The 14,192-nt window shown below is 53.9% G+C and overlaps 5 protein-coding genes across 5 annotated transcripts; 2 read left to right on the top strand and 3 right to left on the bottom strand.

Annotated features, from left to right (window-relative positions):
• Window positions 1–283: 283 nt before the first annotated feature.
• On the top strand, window positions 284–2,925 carry PG994_012126 (succinyl-CoA synthetase-like protein; the record flags this gene model as incomplete). The annotated part of the gene is made up of 7 exons (XM_066863535.1): window positions 284–449; window positions 522–634; window positions 728–1,109; window positions 1,186–1,402; window positions 1,478–2,027; window positions 2,068–2,577; window positions 2,680–2,925. The coding sequence occupies 7 exons, from the start codon at window positions 284–286 to the stop codon at window positions 2,923–2,925; spliced, it is 2,184 nt and encodes a 727-aa protein (XP_066712645.1).
• A 409-nt stretch (window positions 2,926–3,334) lies between these two features.
• PG994_012125 (uncharacterized protein) lies at window positions 3,335–4,183 on the bottom strand (the record flags this gene model as incomplete). Its single annotated transcript, XM_066863534.1, has 3 exons — window positions 3,335–3,663; window positions 3,712–3,824; window positions 3,879–4,183. The coding sequence occupies 3 exons, from the start codon at window positions 4,181–4,183 to the stop codon at window positions 3,335–3,337; spliced, it is 747 nt and encodes a 248-aa protein (XP_066712644.1).
• A 128-nt stretch (window positions 4,184–4,311) lies between these two features.
• Window positions 4,312–6,261, bottom strand: PG994_012124 (Nucleoporin NUP84; the record flags this gene model as incomplete). The annotated part of the gene is made up of 1 exon (XM_066863533.1): window positions 4,312–6,261. The coding sequence occupies one exon, from the start codon at window positions 6,259–6,261 to the stop codon at window positions 4,312–4,314; it is 1,950 nt and encodes a 649-aa protein (XP_066712643.1).
• Window positions 6,262–8,948: 2,687 nt separating this feature from the next.
• On the top strand, window positions 8,949–9,396 carry PG994_012123 (ubiquitin-related domain-containing protein; the record flags this gene model as incomplete). The annotated part of the gene is made up of 2 exons (XM_066863532.1): window positions 8,949–9,137; window positions 9,331–9,396. 2 exons carry the CDS (start codon window positions 8,949–8,951, stop codon window positions 9,394–9,396), a joined length of 255 nt encoding a protein of 84 aa, XP_066712642.1.
• A 1,149-nt stretch (window positions 9,397–10,545) lies between these two features.
• On the bottom strand, window positions 10,546–13,293 carry PG994_012122 (uncharacterized protein; the record flags this gene model as incomplete). The annotated part of the gene is made up of 2 exons (XM_066863531.1): window positions 10,546–13,112; window positions 13,200–13,293. The coding sequence occupies 2 exons, from the start codon at window positions 13,291–13,293 to the stop codon at window positions 10,546–10,548; spliced, it is 2,661 nt and encodes an 886-aa protein (XP_066712641.1).
• Window positions 13,294–14,192: the final 899 nt, after the last annotated feature.

Genomic DNA, 14,192 nt, shown 5'->3' with positions numbered 1-14,192 from the left:
TAGCGCCCGCCTACCCCGATCTTATCCCTGCGGAGGAGTGAGGTGAGGGGACCTCAGCTGTGCAAGGGGGAGGCTACGGCTGACCGGCGGTCACTAGCCGAACGTCGGCGCTCGATGCACCTGGATCCCAGAAAGCTGCAGCATGCATCGGGGACACAATCATGATGACTCCTTGCATCGCCCGGGATTGTACTTAAAACTTGTTACGACCGGATCCTTCGTTACGTATAGAATAGACTAGACATACATCCACCTGTTTCCTCTCAGAAAACTCGTTTCAGCCATGCTCCGCTGCCATGCCCTGCGTGAGACAAGGTTGCCGAGGTTGAGCGCCGCCGCCCGCCGGAGCTCGTTCGGCACCACATCCGTAAACCGCCGCAAGTACGATGCCACTCTGAAGAACCTCAAGATCGGAAAACATACACGCGTGATATTTCAAGGTTTCACTGGTAAGTTTCGGCAGCCCAAGTTAGTTAGCCAATACTCACTCACTCACTCACTCACTAACACACTCCTCGCAGGCAGACAAGCCACTGCCAATGCCAAGGAGTCGATGGCATGGGGCACCAACATCGTAGGAGGCGTGACGCCCGGCCGCGAAGGCGAGCATCTGGGGCTGCCGGTTCTTCCCTCAGTCCGAAAGGCATGTTATGTTATATTGTTTGGCATACTGGGGTTCCCCCTATTGACGTTTTCTACCATGACTAACGCCCTCCCATGTATATAGGCGGTCGAGGTGCTCAAACCCGATGCGACGGGCATCTACGTGGCCGCACACCAGGCACCGGCGGCCATCGAAGAAGCCATCGAAGCCGAAGTGCCACTAATCGTTGCGGTGGCGGAACATATTCCGTTGCATGATATTTTACGAGTAAACAAGATCAAGCATTGGTCCCGTCATATTAGTAGAAGAGGGAAAGGTATGCTGATCAAACCGAGACAGATTCACTCGATGCTCAAGACCCAGTCAGCATCGAGACTAGTAGGCGCAAACTCGCCGGGCATCATCTCCTCGGTCGGGAAGTGCCGTATAGGCTTCCAGCCGCTACCTTGCTTCGAGCCCGGCAAGGTCGGCATCGTGGCCAAATCGGGCACGCTCAGTTATGAGGGTAAGTTTTTCTGGGCCTCCCTTTACTAGGTTATAGTATGAAAGCTCAAGTATGCTTACATGATAACGATGGAAAGCGGCTGCATCGACACTTCGCGCCGGTCTCGGTCAGAGTCTCTGCATCGGCGTCGGCGGCGACATCCTGTCCGGCACAGGCCTGGTAGACGGCCTGAAGATCCTAGTCCAGGATGAAACGACCGAGGCTATTGCCATCTGTGGCGAGATAGGGGGCTTCGCGGAGATGGAGGCTGCTGAGTGGATTCGAGATTATCGCGCCAGGACAAGGAATCCAAAGTGAGTATATTGCCAATTTCCCTGCATATTGTGGCGACGTGAAGAACGGGACTAATGGAATGATTGTCATCCTAGACCCATAACTGCCGTGGTAGCAGGCGTGAATGCTGTCCCAGGCCGGGTCATGGGACATGCGGGAGCGTTTGCTCTGCCGGCCGAGCCGGACGCCTTGAGCAAAGTCGAGGCTCTGAAAGCTGCCGGCGTCGCTGTGATCAACCACCCTTCGCGGTTTGGGCCGGTTCTCAAGACGCTTCTGAGTGGAAACCAGATTTCGAACGGGATCGGGATCGGGACTACTTCAGGGGTGCCGCCGTCACAGCAGCGGAGAACCCTCCACACTTTCGCCGCCAAGCGGCCCTTGCTTCCTCATTCATGCCGTCAAAAAGCATCGCCTAGGCAAGTGACGGTAGAAAGCAGGAGGACCCTCTATCTAGACCGGGAGGTGGCTCTCGATATGCTGCGTCAGCAGGGCCTCAATGTCGCCGAGACGCCCGACAAAGTGCCGGACAGCGCGCAACGTCTGCTCGCCGTCTCCATCAACCGGGCCACCAGCAGCCTCTGCATCATCGCCTCTCCCACCACCAGCGCCACCGACGAAGCCGCCCGGAGCTTTGCTTTCGACCTCGTTCACGGCATGCCCTTCTTGCCCCCCCAACCTCCTCGAGGAGGTGCACGAGACCCTGAAACTCGGCGAAGAAGGCTCCCGGGCCTCCAACCTGCCCATGCTGGGCCTCCAGCTCGTCCACCTCTTCACTAGCAAAGAAGCCTTCCTCCTCCAGACTCACGTCGCCGCCATCGCCAACCCCGACGACGGCCCGGACGCTCCTCACGTGCTCAAGATCACACACGCCCACCTCGGCTTCGACGACGCCGCGCTCCGTAGCGGCCGCCGACAGGCCGACGTGCACGCGCTGCGGGACTTGGACGCCGAGGACCCGGCCGAAGTGTCGGCCGAGCCCGACGGGATCGTCTACATCAAGCTGGGCGGGGGCGGTTCCGACAAAAGCCACAACATCGGGACGCTGGTCAACGGCGCGGGGCTCGCCATGAACACGGTGGACGCGCTCGCGGACGCCGGGGGCAGGGCCGCCAACTTCCTGGACACGGGGGGCAAGGCGACGAGCGAGACGGTCAAGCGGAGCTTCGAGGTCATACTCCGAGACGAACGGGTCAAGGTACGTTTGGAAAGAAAAAGAAAAACCCTCCAATAACAAGCTACCAGCCTTCCCCTGCTTTGCAAACTCTGGTGCTGACAAAAGACACTACTTACTACCTAGTGCATCCTAGTCAACATCTTCGGCGGCCTGACCCTCGGCGACATGATCGCGCGGGGCATCGTGCTGGCGTTCCGGGACCTGGAGACCCAACTAGCGAAGATCCCCGTCGTCGTGCGGATCCGAGGCACCAACGAGGCGGAAGGGCAGAAGATCATCGCCGACAGCGGCCTGCCGGGCCTTTACGCCTTCGACGACTTCGACGAGGCGGCCGCCAAGGTTGTGGAATTGACCAATCAACGGACTTAGGTAGTAATGGAGAGGAAGGGGCAGATGAAAAAGAGACACCCTCCCTGTTGGTTAGTAGATGTCCGAGTCGAGTTTATGCTAGCAAGAGTCCTGGCCTGATATTCCAAATCCTGCTCTTTGCAATATAGACTTTATATGTTATGGTTCTGATATTCGGCCACGGAAAAATTGAAGCGTAGTGAGACGGCAATGGTCGACCTCAGGCCAGGTTGAATACCGGGTCAATACATAGCAAAAGTCTGGCCAGACCCCATCTTCATCACTGTTGCTGTACCTTCTTCTTCTCCCAATCGTCCTTTTGACGAAGCAAACTGAACTCCCCCTTCCAGCCCCGCCTTAAGAAATTAGCGATGTTTATTATACAATACACACACACCTCTATTAAGTACTGAATGTCTTGTTTCGTTTCTCATCGCTTTACGCTCCACAGCTCTCTCGACCACCCCAGCTCCCTCATCTTCTTGCTGCTCGCACCGACGCCACCCTTCTTGTCGGCCGCGCTGACGGCGAGCGCCTTGCTGCAGTTGGCGAAACCCTCGACCAACTCCTTCATCCGGCCGCTCCTCATCAGGACGGACGCGATATCCGAGTCCTTTTCTGCGATGGTGGCGGCGAGCTCCATACACTCCAGCAGGTTCTCTCTGCTCAAGTTGGTGCCTGCGAAGTGTAGGACACTCACGTAGCCCAGGACGGTCTCGGGCAAGTACATATCCCGAAGAATCTCAAAGTCTTCCTCATCTACAACTACGTTAGAATTGAACATCCACTGATGAACAAAATACTTACCATCGATGGACTCCCTCAGCCAACCCCGGAGACATGGCTCCACAAAGATCTTGATTTGTTTGATTTCCTGGCCAATGTGTACCCAGAATTCCCGATTCATCTTACTCGTCGGGCTAAATGCGAGGTCAGTGGGTTACCATCTTCAATGTTGGGCTTCGAAGACTTACTCTTGGGCAATCTCTTGGCTGGAGGCAACAGTTTCCATAGAATCGAGGACACGGATCATGCACTCCAGTTCAAGGTAGTTCCTGGCCGTCACCATGTCCCGCGGACCTTCGTAAGCATCGTCGTCCATAGAGGCGTTGGCATCGAAGTCCGAGAACCATGATAAATCAGTATCCTCCGCTATGGTCACACCAGCCTTGGCTCTGAAGATGTCTGCGCATCTAACGCGTTCAGAGAGAGCACGTGCGGCGTGAAGGTTGTACGCTTCTGTTTGCAAGTCAGTCAAAAGGGCTTCCAGGACACACATGGTATGTCATACTTAAGAAACGTTTGTAAATCGCGACTCCCATAGCCAAGATCTCATCGCCTAGCCCATCAACAAGCATCATCCACTCAAGTGACTGGATCAGTTGTTCGTCGACTTGATCCAGCGCGTCAGGCATTTCTCCGAAGAAGTCTGGTCTTAAACGCCTGCCATATTTGAGCGATGGCATTTCGTCTCAGGAACATGTTGAGAGCGCCAGATCTGAGTTCGTTGCTGGTGTCGGGGTACTCCTGGAGAAGAGACCTAGGTTGGAATATGACAAACTCGGCAATGTCCATTCCAATCTTCTCCATGATGGTCAAGATTGTTCTCCGTTCCTCTTCGTCGGTTATCATGCTGACATTACGGCTAAGTGTGAAGAATGCTCTCTCGCCCTGGATCTTGGCGCAATAGATAGGGATGAGCTCGACCAGGTTATGCAGCCGCAATGCGCTGACATATGCGGCCAACACATTCTCCTGTGCACTTCTCAAGTCTTGCTTGAGTGTATTACCGCCTTGCAGTTCTTCCAAGTTGGAAATTAGGAGAAACGCGTGAACCAAGACTCGAAGTCCGTTGGGCTGCGGAAGCGAGAAGTATTTGTCGTCGTCCAGCTTGAACTGCGATTGGCTGAAGTCAGGTATAAGGGCCGAGGTACCTTCCTTGTTTGCGTGACGACCTAGTGCCAAGCCGTTGTCGTAGGCATACTGGCTGACAGAATCAGAGATCACGGCGCCCTGAAGAGCTTTGATGGGATCCCGGGCTTCCTCCGAGGTCTTCGGGTTGGTTTCGAGATACTGGACAACGCGTTCCCCTACCGGCGCACCATCGCCGTGAAATTGGAGTGCGTTGAAAGCTGGAAGTGACTGTGTAGCAGCTTGCACAGCCTCCGGAGAAGAGCGTTTGGCCACGTAGTTATCGAACTGGGATCGTAATAACGCATTATAGTGCGCGAATACAAAGTCATCCCAGGTCTCACACACCTTCTCCACGCTCGAGATGTCTCCAGAAAGAATGCCATATACAGCGCGCTCAAAGTCGTCGGTGCCACCGTTTCGCGCCAAGGCATAACACGTACGCCGCCAAAGCAGGGTTGCAAGCGGATTTGACACAGTGCGCTCGCCCTCGCTGTCCTTGGACAAGGGCATGGCTGACATACTGACGGCGCGCCAAACCTCGGTCCTTTCTACACACCAGTCACGAATCTCAGACATGCTCCTACCCCTACGAAGCAGCTCGTAGCATCCGAGCCAGATAGCACGCTCAAAGTACTCATCTTGAGGTTCGAGCTTCCGGTTCTGTCTTGTAACCACGTCGGGGTCAAGCTGAGTGACGAGGGGGTCTGTCTTGGTGATGTTGCGATGATCCTCGGTCATACGCGCGGCATTCGGGTCCAGAGGTCCAATGTAGCCTTGCATCTGTTTCGTCATCTTGATGGCGGTCCGTGTATGAAGCCACCCGTATGCCACGATATCGCCTCGTTCCGCCTTCGTCTGGTATTCACGAACCATCTCATCGATGTCCATGCTTGTTTCATCCGAGAACTCCTGCATGCATTCCATAATGGCCTTTCTCTCCTGTGCCGTTGAATCCGACTGTAAGAACTCTTCCCATAACTGAGAGCTGTCTTGGAATCTGGTCATATCTCGCCGCTTCAGTTGGGCGACCTTCCTCTCCGGATATCTCAGAGGCAGCAATCGTCGCAACAAGTCCCATGTCTGTTTTTCGAGCTCCCAATGCCGCAATTCTTGGTTGATGCGAACATCTTCAGCTTCGTCGACATCCATCGAGTCTTGGCTGGACTCATCTAGGGATCTTTGCGGGGAAGAGCGAGAGTATCGGCTGCTTTCGCGCAGAGCGCTCACTTTCTCGGTCGCAATATCATGATACCTGTTGACTAGCTTGATGATATCGGCACGCTTCTCCGAGTGAGTCCTGGAGCCTCTCGAGATAGAGTCGAGGGCTTTGGCGAACCGCTCAGCGTCGAGAGCAAACCGAATCTGTGCTTGTGACTCGGTAGGAATGTCGGCGTCCATTTCATCGTCCATTCCAAACAGATCAGGATCGTGGTCGTCGGCCATGGCGAAAGTCGATGGTGTAATCGCAGACGAGAATGTGAAGGGCTTGGAAGGGTGAGTGGGCTTCGGAGGCGATGTCGTACGTCGTCAAGTCTTGATGTTCAAACGATCAAGGCGCAACGACTTTGCAGCTCGTGTTGAGACGGATTCTAGTGGACGATTTGCCGGTTGGGCATCGTCAATCAAGCGTTCGAAAAGGTCATGCAATGGGTCGCGACGATCTGATCCGACTACAGAGTGAGCACGATGTAGAGGTTGGGAATCGAATGAGCGGTTCAGTTGGTTAGATCGGGGTGGTTGGCAATATGTCGGGAAGAGGGCATCGCCAACAAACAATTGGATTCTGCAGCTGTTGGATCAACACAGTGGTCGGCTCCTGCAGCCAAAAATTGTAGCAGCGCCAAACCAACGCGACGGCCACAGGCAGCGCGTCTAGCCTCGACCTTTGGGTACTGCTCCGGGTACCTCTAGCTGCTGTAGCCACTGGCATTCCACCATTTAGGCGCGCTAAGCGAGATCCCTGGGCACTACTCCGTACCTGGGGCGCTTTTATTAAGAGCTTGTGTGGAGTTGACGGAGCCGCAGCTTGGCCAAGCTCCTGCGGCTGGGTTGGACACGACCGTACATAAATCTCTGCTCCCGATCATTTCTTCTAATTTCTCTTCTATTTCTTCTCAACATAATGTCATCGGCCTTCTTATTAGAGTCGCGGGATAAGCCCAAATTTCTTTCAATGCTTATCCAGGTCCTACGGGATCTCTTGCGCGCTACTGAACGCCTAGAAGAGCTATCGCTCTCCATTAAGTCACCTGTGTATTCATTGCGGGTTGACTATCAGAAGGAGCGTGACACATTAAACCCGTAAACATTTCGCTTTGAAGTTGGAAGTAGTTGAATCCAGCCACTCCGCAGCCTCGCAGCCTCACAACTGCCTCTACTATTCTAAGCTGCCTGCCCTTTGAAGCTTGGGGCCAAGGTGATTGTGACTATTTCGTGGCCCCTTCGCGCCTTTGCTTCATCTTCAGCCTTAACAAGTCTGGCTTTGGGCAACTTGCACTCGTGGCATCGTCCCCCTTCTTATGGTAGAAAGCATCACAGCACTCATACAATGCATCCACCAAGCCCTGGCACTTTGACTCGTTGTAGTTGTTTTTGGTCAAGCAATCTGTAAAGAGTCAGATACTGGCCACACAGCAAGCGGTCTGCTTATGGTTGCATAGGTAGGAACATACTTTGAATAGCACACTGGACGTCTGTCAGTAAAACAAGGTTGATAAAAGTCAATTGAATGGCAAACTTACTGCCCTAGGATGGCAAGGAGGGCTTGCCTTCAGGTCATCTTCCACCCCCCTGGGTCGACTATCAGTACACAACGACGAGTTGGCTTTTTGTGATAGCTCACCATTGTTGAATCTCCTCAATCCGGTACAAAGCAGGTTTGCAATGCAGTAAATGGCCTAAGGGTCGTCGTATAGCAGGAATAATAGGGAAAAGGGAACCAGTCCGAGTGATAAATATATTGGTAGGTAACAGTTTAAGAGAGGAAACTGATCCGTTGAAACTTGCATCCTTTGGGATGATGTAATGGGCTTTCCCCAACGCTATCATTCCATCTCACTGTAATTTGGTCACGAACTTAAGAGACTCGAGGTCCTTGCAATATGCGGTACCCTGAGCATTCTTTCTGGGAATTTGATGGACCTATAGCACAGTTAAATAGTATGTACATAGATGCAAGACGCATTTGGGCTTATTAGGCATGTGAAGAAACCTTCCAAAAACGCCCTAAATTGTCTTCTTTGGCAGTGAGCACTAATAATAATTGGAATGGCCTACATACAAGATGCCCCAGCTGGAGCCTGGGCTTTGGTACACAACCACCTGCACAAAGACGATTGTCTTCTCCAACTCCCAACTTCAAATCCAACACATACATTAGGTACCAACATTCCTGCTGATCAGTTGATGATCCTGCTTGTATTAATCTACCTCTTACTTGTCATAGTTCAAGATTGAGAATCCAGCGCCATCCGGATTTCAACTCTGCGAAAAGACCTCAGGTAAGTAAGCAACATTGAACCTCCTTAAAAACCATACACGCCTGCCACTGGGCGGGAGGGCACAATCACCCCCCCCCCCCAAATCACCCCACCATCCATTTGCCTACCGCCTTCAGCTTGCCAGCCTGCCAGTTGTTGTGGAAGGTACAGTGTAGGTACTATGAAGTCCGTCCAGTCCCTTCGCGCTTTCCATTGCCTCACTACCGCAACTTCGCATCCAATCATCCCACCTCGCCCACTACCGGTTGTGGTTTTTCTTCACGCTGCCTTCAGGCTTTCAATACTTCCTTTTCTTACCTATCAACTTGGTGACAAGCTCAGCTTCCACCTCATTCTCTTACCGTCTGCCACGTATAAGAGCAGCCCCATCCCGCTACTATATCTCTCTTCGCGCATGTAAGTCTCTCTTCATCCCACTCCTCCGATGACAACCTCAATAACTCCCGTGGTTCATGAACCACCACAACAACATTCATCTCAATTCCCGCATTAGAACTTCAGCTGATATTTGGGGCACACTTGCCTCAAAACCACAGCAGACACTAGTAAATCGTCCTCGTTCAATTCGACGTCGGACGTACGCGAAATACCTAGTCAGAATTCACGCCTTCACCCCGCTATTCATTCACGATGTCCGACCAAAATGACAACGGCAGCCCGGCTGGCGAGAGGCCGGACGCCAATGCTGGCGGCGCCGAGCACCTGAACATCAAGGTGACCGACAACAACAATGAGGTCTTCTTCAAGATCAAGCGCAGCACCAAGCTTGAGAAGCTCATGAATGCCTTCTGCGAACGGCAGGGCAAGAACATGGCCTCCGTCCGCTTCCCTCTTCGAGGGCCAGAGAGTCCAGCCGACCGACACACCTGATACAGTATGTTTCTTTCCTCCGCCCCAGATCCCGGACTCTGCGAATGTAAGCGCATTTGATGCGCCGAGCAGCTCACCTTTTCGCCACTCGTAAACAATTTCTACGTGTTGAATATGTGCTGACCGCCCACCTTTGTCACAGCTCGAAATGCAGGACAGCGACACGCTCGAGGTGCATCAAGAGCAAGTCGGCGGCACCAACTGCTGAACAAAGGAGCATCTTACGACTTGAACAGCGGATAGTTCTCGAAGAGCCGACACTGCCATAGCAGTTGGATTAAGGAGTCTATGTCGTTTGGGGAGTCAAATGGAGTCATGGAACTTGCCACTTCCGCTAGAAAGGAAGATTTACCAAGTCGCACCAAGGGCGGAAAATGCTTCGCAAACACGATTTAGTTTGCATAGGGGATATCGGGGGAGGGGGATCTTGTCTTCAGGGTGTTTAATGATTTTGCTTCCCGCCACAATATTCAGTACATGAATTGACGAAGCCCTGGATGTGTCTATCTTTTTGCCTGCGCATGGGGCCAGTTTCAGACCTGCGAACACTGTTGCTTCGTGAGTGATCGTTCTGTGATATGGAATCTTACACTACCTAATTAATATCTCGCTCCTTCCTCTCGTGATCCTTGCCTAAAACCCAGTGAAGACTTAGGTGACGAGACCAAGAACATGCCCCATTTCGCCAACCTGAACTCAGGACTGGTATGGCAGGCCAACTATGGCGGACGTTTCGGCTGGGGCTCATTTCACTTCACGAGCAAGGCAAGACGAAGAAGTTTAGTATCTTTCAGAAGCACCAGATCCCCCACCAAGGCGTGTATTATTACTACTACAACGATCTTCAACTCGTAGGACCCGGAACAGTGATGAAAATGCAAATGCCAATCTCGCGCGATGCAATACTAAAATCAGGAACACCCCTTAACCCAACCGACCGACCAAAACATTAACTCCGCTCAAAAACAAAAACAGGCAAATCAGTCTGTGATATGGCTGGCACATGTTCGTACATCGACACAGGCTCATGTAGATGATGAAGACAGACAGGCTGATAGGCAAAAGCAGACGTTCGCAGAAATGCAAAAATGCAGTAAATGACGACTTCGTCGATTTTATCGTTTCTTCGTTTCCACGTACTCCTTGTAGGTAGGCAGAGTTCGAACGAAGTCTTGCTGCCTTTCCTACAAGGGAGATGCTCTCTCTCTCTCTTGGTGCTCACTTGAATTTTCTCCTTTCCCTTTCACTCTCCTCAGACATCAACACAATCTCAATTTCGGCTTAGTACAATCCCCAGGCCAACTCACTGTATTGAATTGAATCAACTACGGTGGTCCTGTGCTACTTCTGCTTCTCCTCAAGCCTTCAGCTCCCGCATACGGCAAGTCTTGCACAAGATGCGATCGCCGGCGGGAAAGATCTGGCCATCGGCGAAGCCGCCGCCGCAGGTGCCGCAGCGGAAGCACTCGTCGTGCCACTCGCCGCCGAGGGCCTGGACGTACTGGCCGATGACCGCGACCTTGCAGCGCTTGCACTTTGGGGCGCGGCGCTCGGTGCGCTTGGTCTGGCAGTTGATGCACCAGGCGTAGCCGTCCTTCTCGATGTGGGTCATGCCGTGCTCGAAGGGGTCGCCGCACTCGGCGCAGAAGAAGTGGCCGTAGTGCCAGTGGGCACCCAGGGCCACGATGTGCTCGCCCAGGATGGGCGTCTTGCAGTGGCGGCAGCGCGGCGCGAACAGCTCGTGCCAGTCCAGGTGGCAGTAGAAGCGCAGACGGTAGTCGCCGTCTTCGGCCATGGTCTGACCAGGCTCCTCGGACAGGACCTCGCCGGCCGCGCGACGCGCAATGCGATCCAGCCGGGCGGCGCGGAACTCGTCGGGCTCGGGCGAGATCTCGAGGGCTTCCAGTCCGGTGCCGCAGGCGTAGCACGAGAAGCATTGCGGGTGGAAGCGCTCCCTTCCGCCATGTAGCGCTACGAAGCGGCCCTCAATGGGGTTTCTGCATTCGTGGCAAACTGCTGTTGCTCGGTTCGACACAGACCCAGGCGCCGGTGACCAGTGACTACGGCCAGCATTGCGAACCTTTGATGGTGTAGGCAGGGGTCTCGCCGAAGGTTTGGGGTTGGAACCCGCGGATGCCTTGTTATCGTCTGGCGTTACGATGATCGGCACACTGGGGGTGCGGTCATCCTCAGTAGATATGTTGATAGATGGCAAGGTCGGGCTGTCATCTGGAGTGACAATTATGGGCATATTGACAGGGGGTGCCGCGCTGGACTCTGGACCACCTATCGAAATACTTGGGATGGAAGGGTAGCTAGAAGTTGACGGTCGGGATGTGGGCGAAGGTGTTGACGCGGAAACAGCAGGCGGCGTAAACGAGTGAGAAGGGATGGGCGGCAAGGGGGAGGCTTTTTGCTGGCTTTTCTGTGGCTCGGGCTGGTGCTGGTTTTTCTGGCTTTCGCCTTGGCCTGGCTCTTGTCGGATGGCGAAGCGGCTGGGCTCTTTACGCTCTGGTTTGTGATCAGCAGCCGCCTCCTCGGGGGCCTTCCAGTTGCTATCAAAGCTTACGATGGGGCGTCCAGGCCTGTCACTGACAGCGGACGGTGTGGGCAATTTTGCGCTTCGGTCTCCAAGCTTGAAGCTGGTGGCCTGGCGTATATCATCACTGCGGATCTCCACGCCATTCTTCTTGGGTATCACCTTTTCGCTCTCGCGTGGGCCCGCGGGCTTCTGTGTGTTGACGGTGTAGTTGGGGTTGCGTGTTTGGGTTGGCGGGTTTCGGTAGATTTCCACCTTCTGGAGAGCCTTGGTAGGGGATGCATTGACGGGGGAGGAGCTCCTGGCGTCAGAATCAGGAGAAGTAGACCCGGAGCCGGAATGAACCTTGTTCAGAGGGTTACGCAATGCCAGTCTGAGCGGCAAGGTGCCCCTTGGGGCTTTGTCGGGTTGCTGGGTGCTGGATGGTGCCGCTTTGGGCGTGTTCCCTTTAGTCGAATCTCCCTCGGGCTCCTCCCAGATCTGATCGCCAGAGAAAGGCTTTTCAATCTCTCCGGTGATGTTGCGCTTCATGCTGCTGCGTCGCCGGCCTCCAGACGTGGTACGTTTGCCGCCTATGTTGCCATAGGACTTTGATTTGTTTGATTCGCTGGAGTTACTTCGCTGACCCTCCATACTAGGTCGAGTGCTTTCCAGTGAGGGTCTTCCATCGCTGCCTGACGAACTGCCCGAGGCCGAGCGCGATCCATTCCGTGCAAGCCCCGTGGGCCTGATATCACTTCCATAGCGTCCGATGCTAGCGGTACGGGCATGGGCGTAGCTGTCCTTTCGCATGTGTGGCTTGTAGTGATATGGCGTTCCGGGCTCGGGAGGCTTTACGCCATGCTGGTGCTGCCAGACGAGCTCAGCGGCTTCATCGAGCGCGGCGTTATAGAGTCGTGCTTCATCTTCGTCAACGGGCGAGCTCTCATTCCCAGAACCCTCTTCTGATTGCTGTGGATTTCCTGAACGGCCTCGTTCATGTAGATCCATGTCTTCCATAGCAGTACGCAGCGAAAACGCTTCTCTTTCTCCATCCAGCGGCTTCCTCGCTCGATATAGGTTGCGCTGGGCACCACCTCGTTGGGCTTCAATGGTGTGGCTGCTGTGGGCTTTTCCGGATAGTAGTCGCGGCCGCCAGTAACAGTTGAGTATCGGGAACTGACGCTCGGAGCAATACTGGGACGAGTGCTTCGGGCCTTGCCAGCAATTGATGGTGCTGCTTGAGGGAACGGCGGCTGATGCTTCTGAGTAGACCGATGAGGCAGGGCGACCTGCAGCGGTACGGTCCGAATTTCGGCGAGAGCTGGTGGCTGGGGCCGTTGGCTGTGATGAGGCTGTCCCGGGGCGGTTGACGCGGTTCTCTCGCAGACTCGCAAGGTATGCCGCTGTTGGTAGAGAGTGAGGGATCATGTTAGCAATGCTTCAGGAACCGCGCAGCCAGTGGAGGCTGTTGCGAAGAAGCAAGCACGTACCAAATTGCTTGCTGTCCATATAGGCGGGAGACGGGTTGGGTGGCGATACCTTGCCCGAGCCGGAGCCCTCCTTAGACTTGCCTCGGAGCAGCATGCTGGCTGAATCTTATGTTGACCGTTAACCAGTAGTAGGGGAGAAAATCAATATGGTAAACACGTGTGATGGAGGAAGTCAAGAGAGTTCTGAACACAAGTAAGATGAGGTGACTGATGATCAGACAGGTCGACGGACTGGCGCCTAAGCATGCATTCTAACTTTAACGTGTTTGCAACGGGAGATGCAAGAAGTGTTTACTGGCAGACCACCCGAAGTGGTTGCCAGGGAGCAAGAGGGCGTGATGTGAGTCAAAGGGGTCAGTCAACCAGGGTCCAGTAGCAATGCATAAACGGTGATGATGATATTGTTAGTGTTGCTGTTGTAGGGTCGAGGATGTCGAGTATGAGTATGTGAGTTATGCTACTTATTATTATGAACCAGGTATCCGTCACAATAGGGAGGGGGAATGGGTTTAGGTAACGGTTAACGGGCGTGCAAATGGTACATGAACGAAGGAGAGAGAGTAGAAACAGTCATGCATCCATGCCAATAACCGAATGAATCCATCATAACGCCCAATAGTTGCAAGCAGAAGCAAAGAGGCTAGCCAGGGTCCCTCATCCTCCTGCCTCTCCTCCCCATGTTATTTTCCCCCTTCTCCAAAAAAAAAGATGGCGAACGTTGCCTAGGGCGACCAATGTGCTGTTCCTTTTCTTGGCGGCGGCTGGGGGTTGGTTAACCTCAGGAACCCGCGCTCTGGACAGCTGGAGCTGACATGCACGCTTTGCCCAGTCAAATGGGCATTCAAGACTCCGTATTGTGTCGCCAATGCGATTACACCACATCATCGCCCTGACAACTGGGGCTTTTTTCTGACTTCACCTTGCATCAAACGACGTTTCACTGTACCACCGAATTGTTCGCTCGCACCTCCTCTCAAAAGTGTCAGGTTGCCA

This window comes from Apiospora phragmitis (genome assembly GCF_038363925.1).
Source record: "Apiospora phragmitis strain CBS 135458 chromosome Unknown utg000010l:1.0-9815664.0:1.0-9183399.0, whole genome shotgun sequence".
Lineage (NCBI taxonomy): Eukaryota > Fungi > Ascomycota > Sordariomycetes > Amphisphaeriales > Apiosporaceae > Apiospora > Apiospora phragmitis.
Note: the sequence above shows the minus strand (reverse complement) of the source record. Positions and strands in the feature narration are given on the sequence as shown.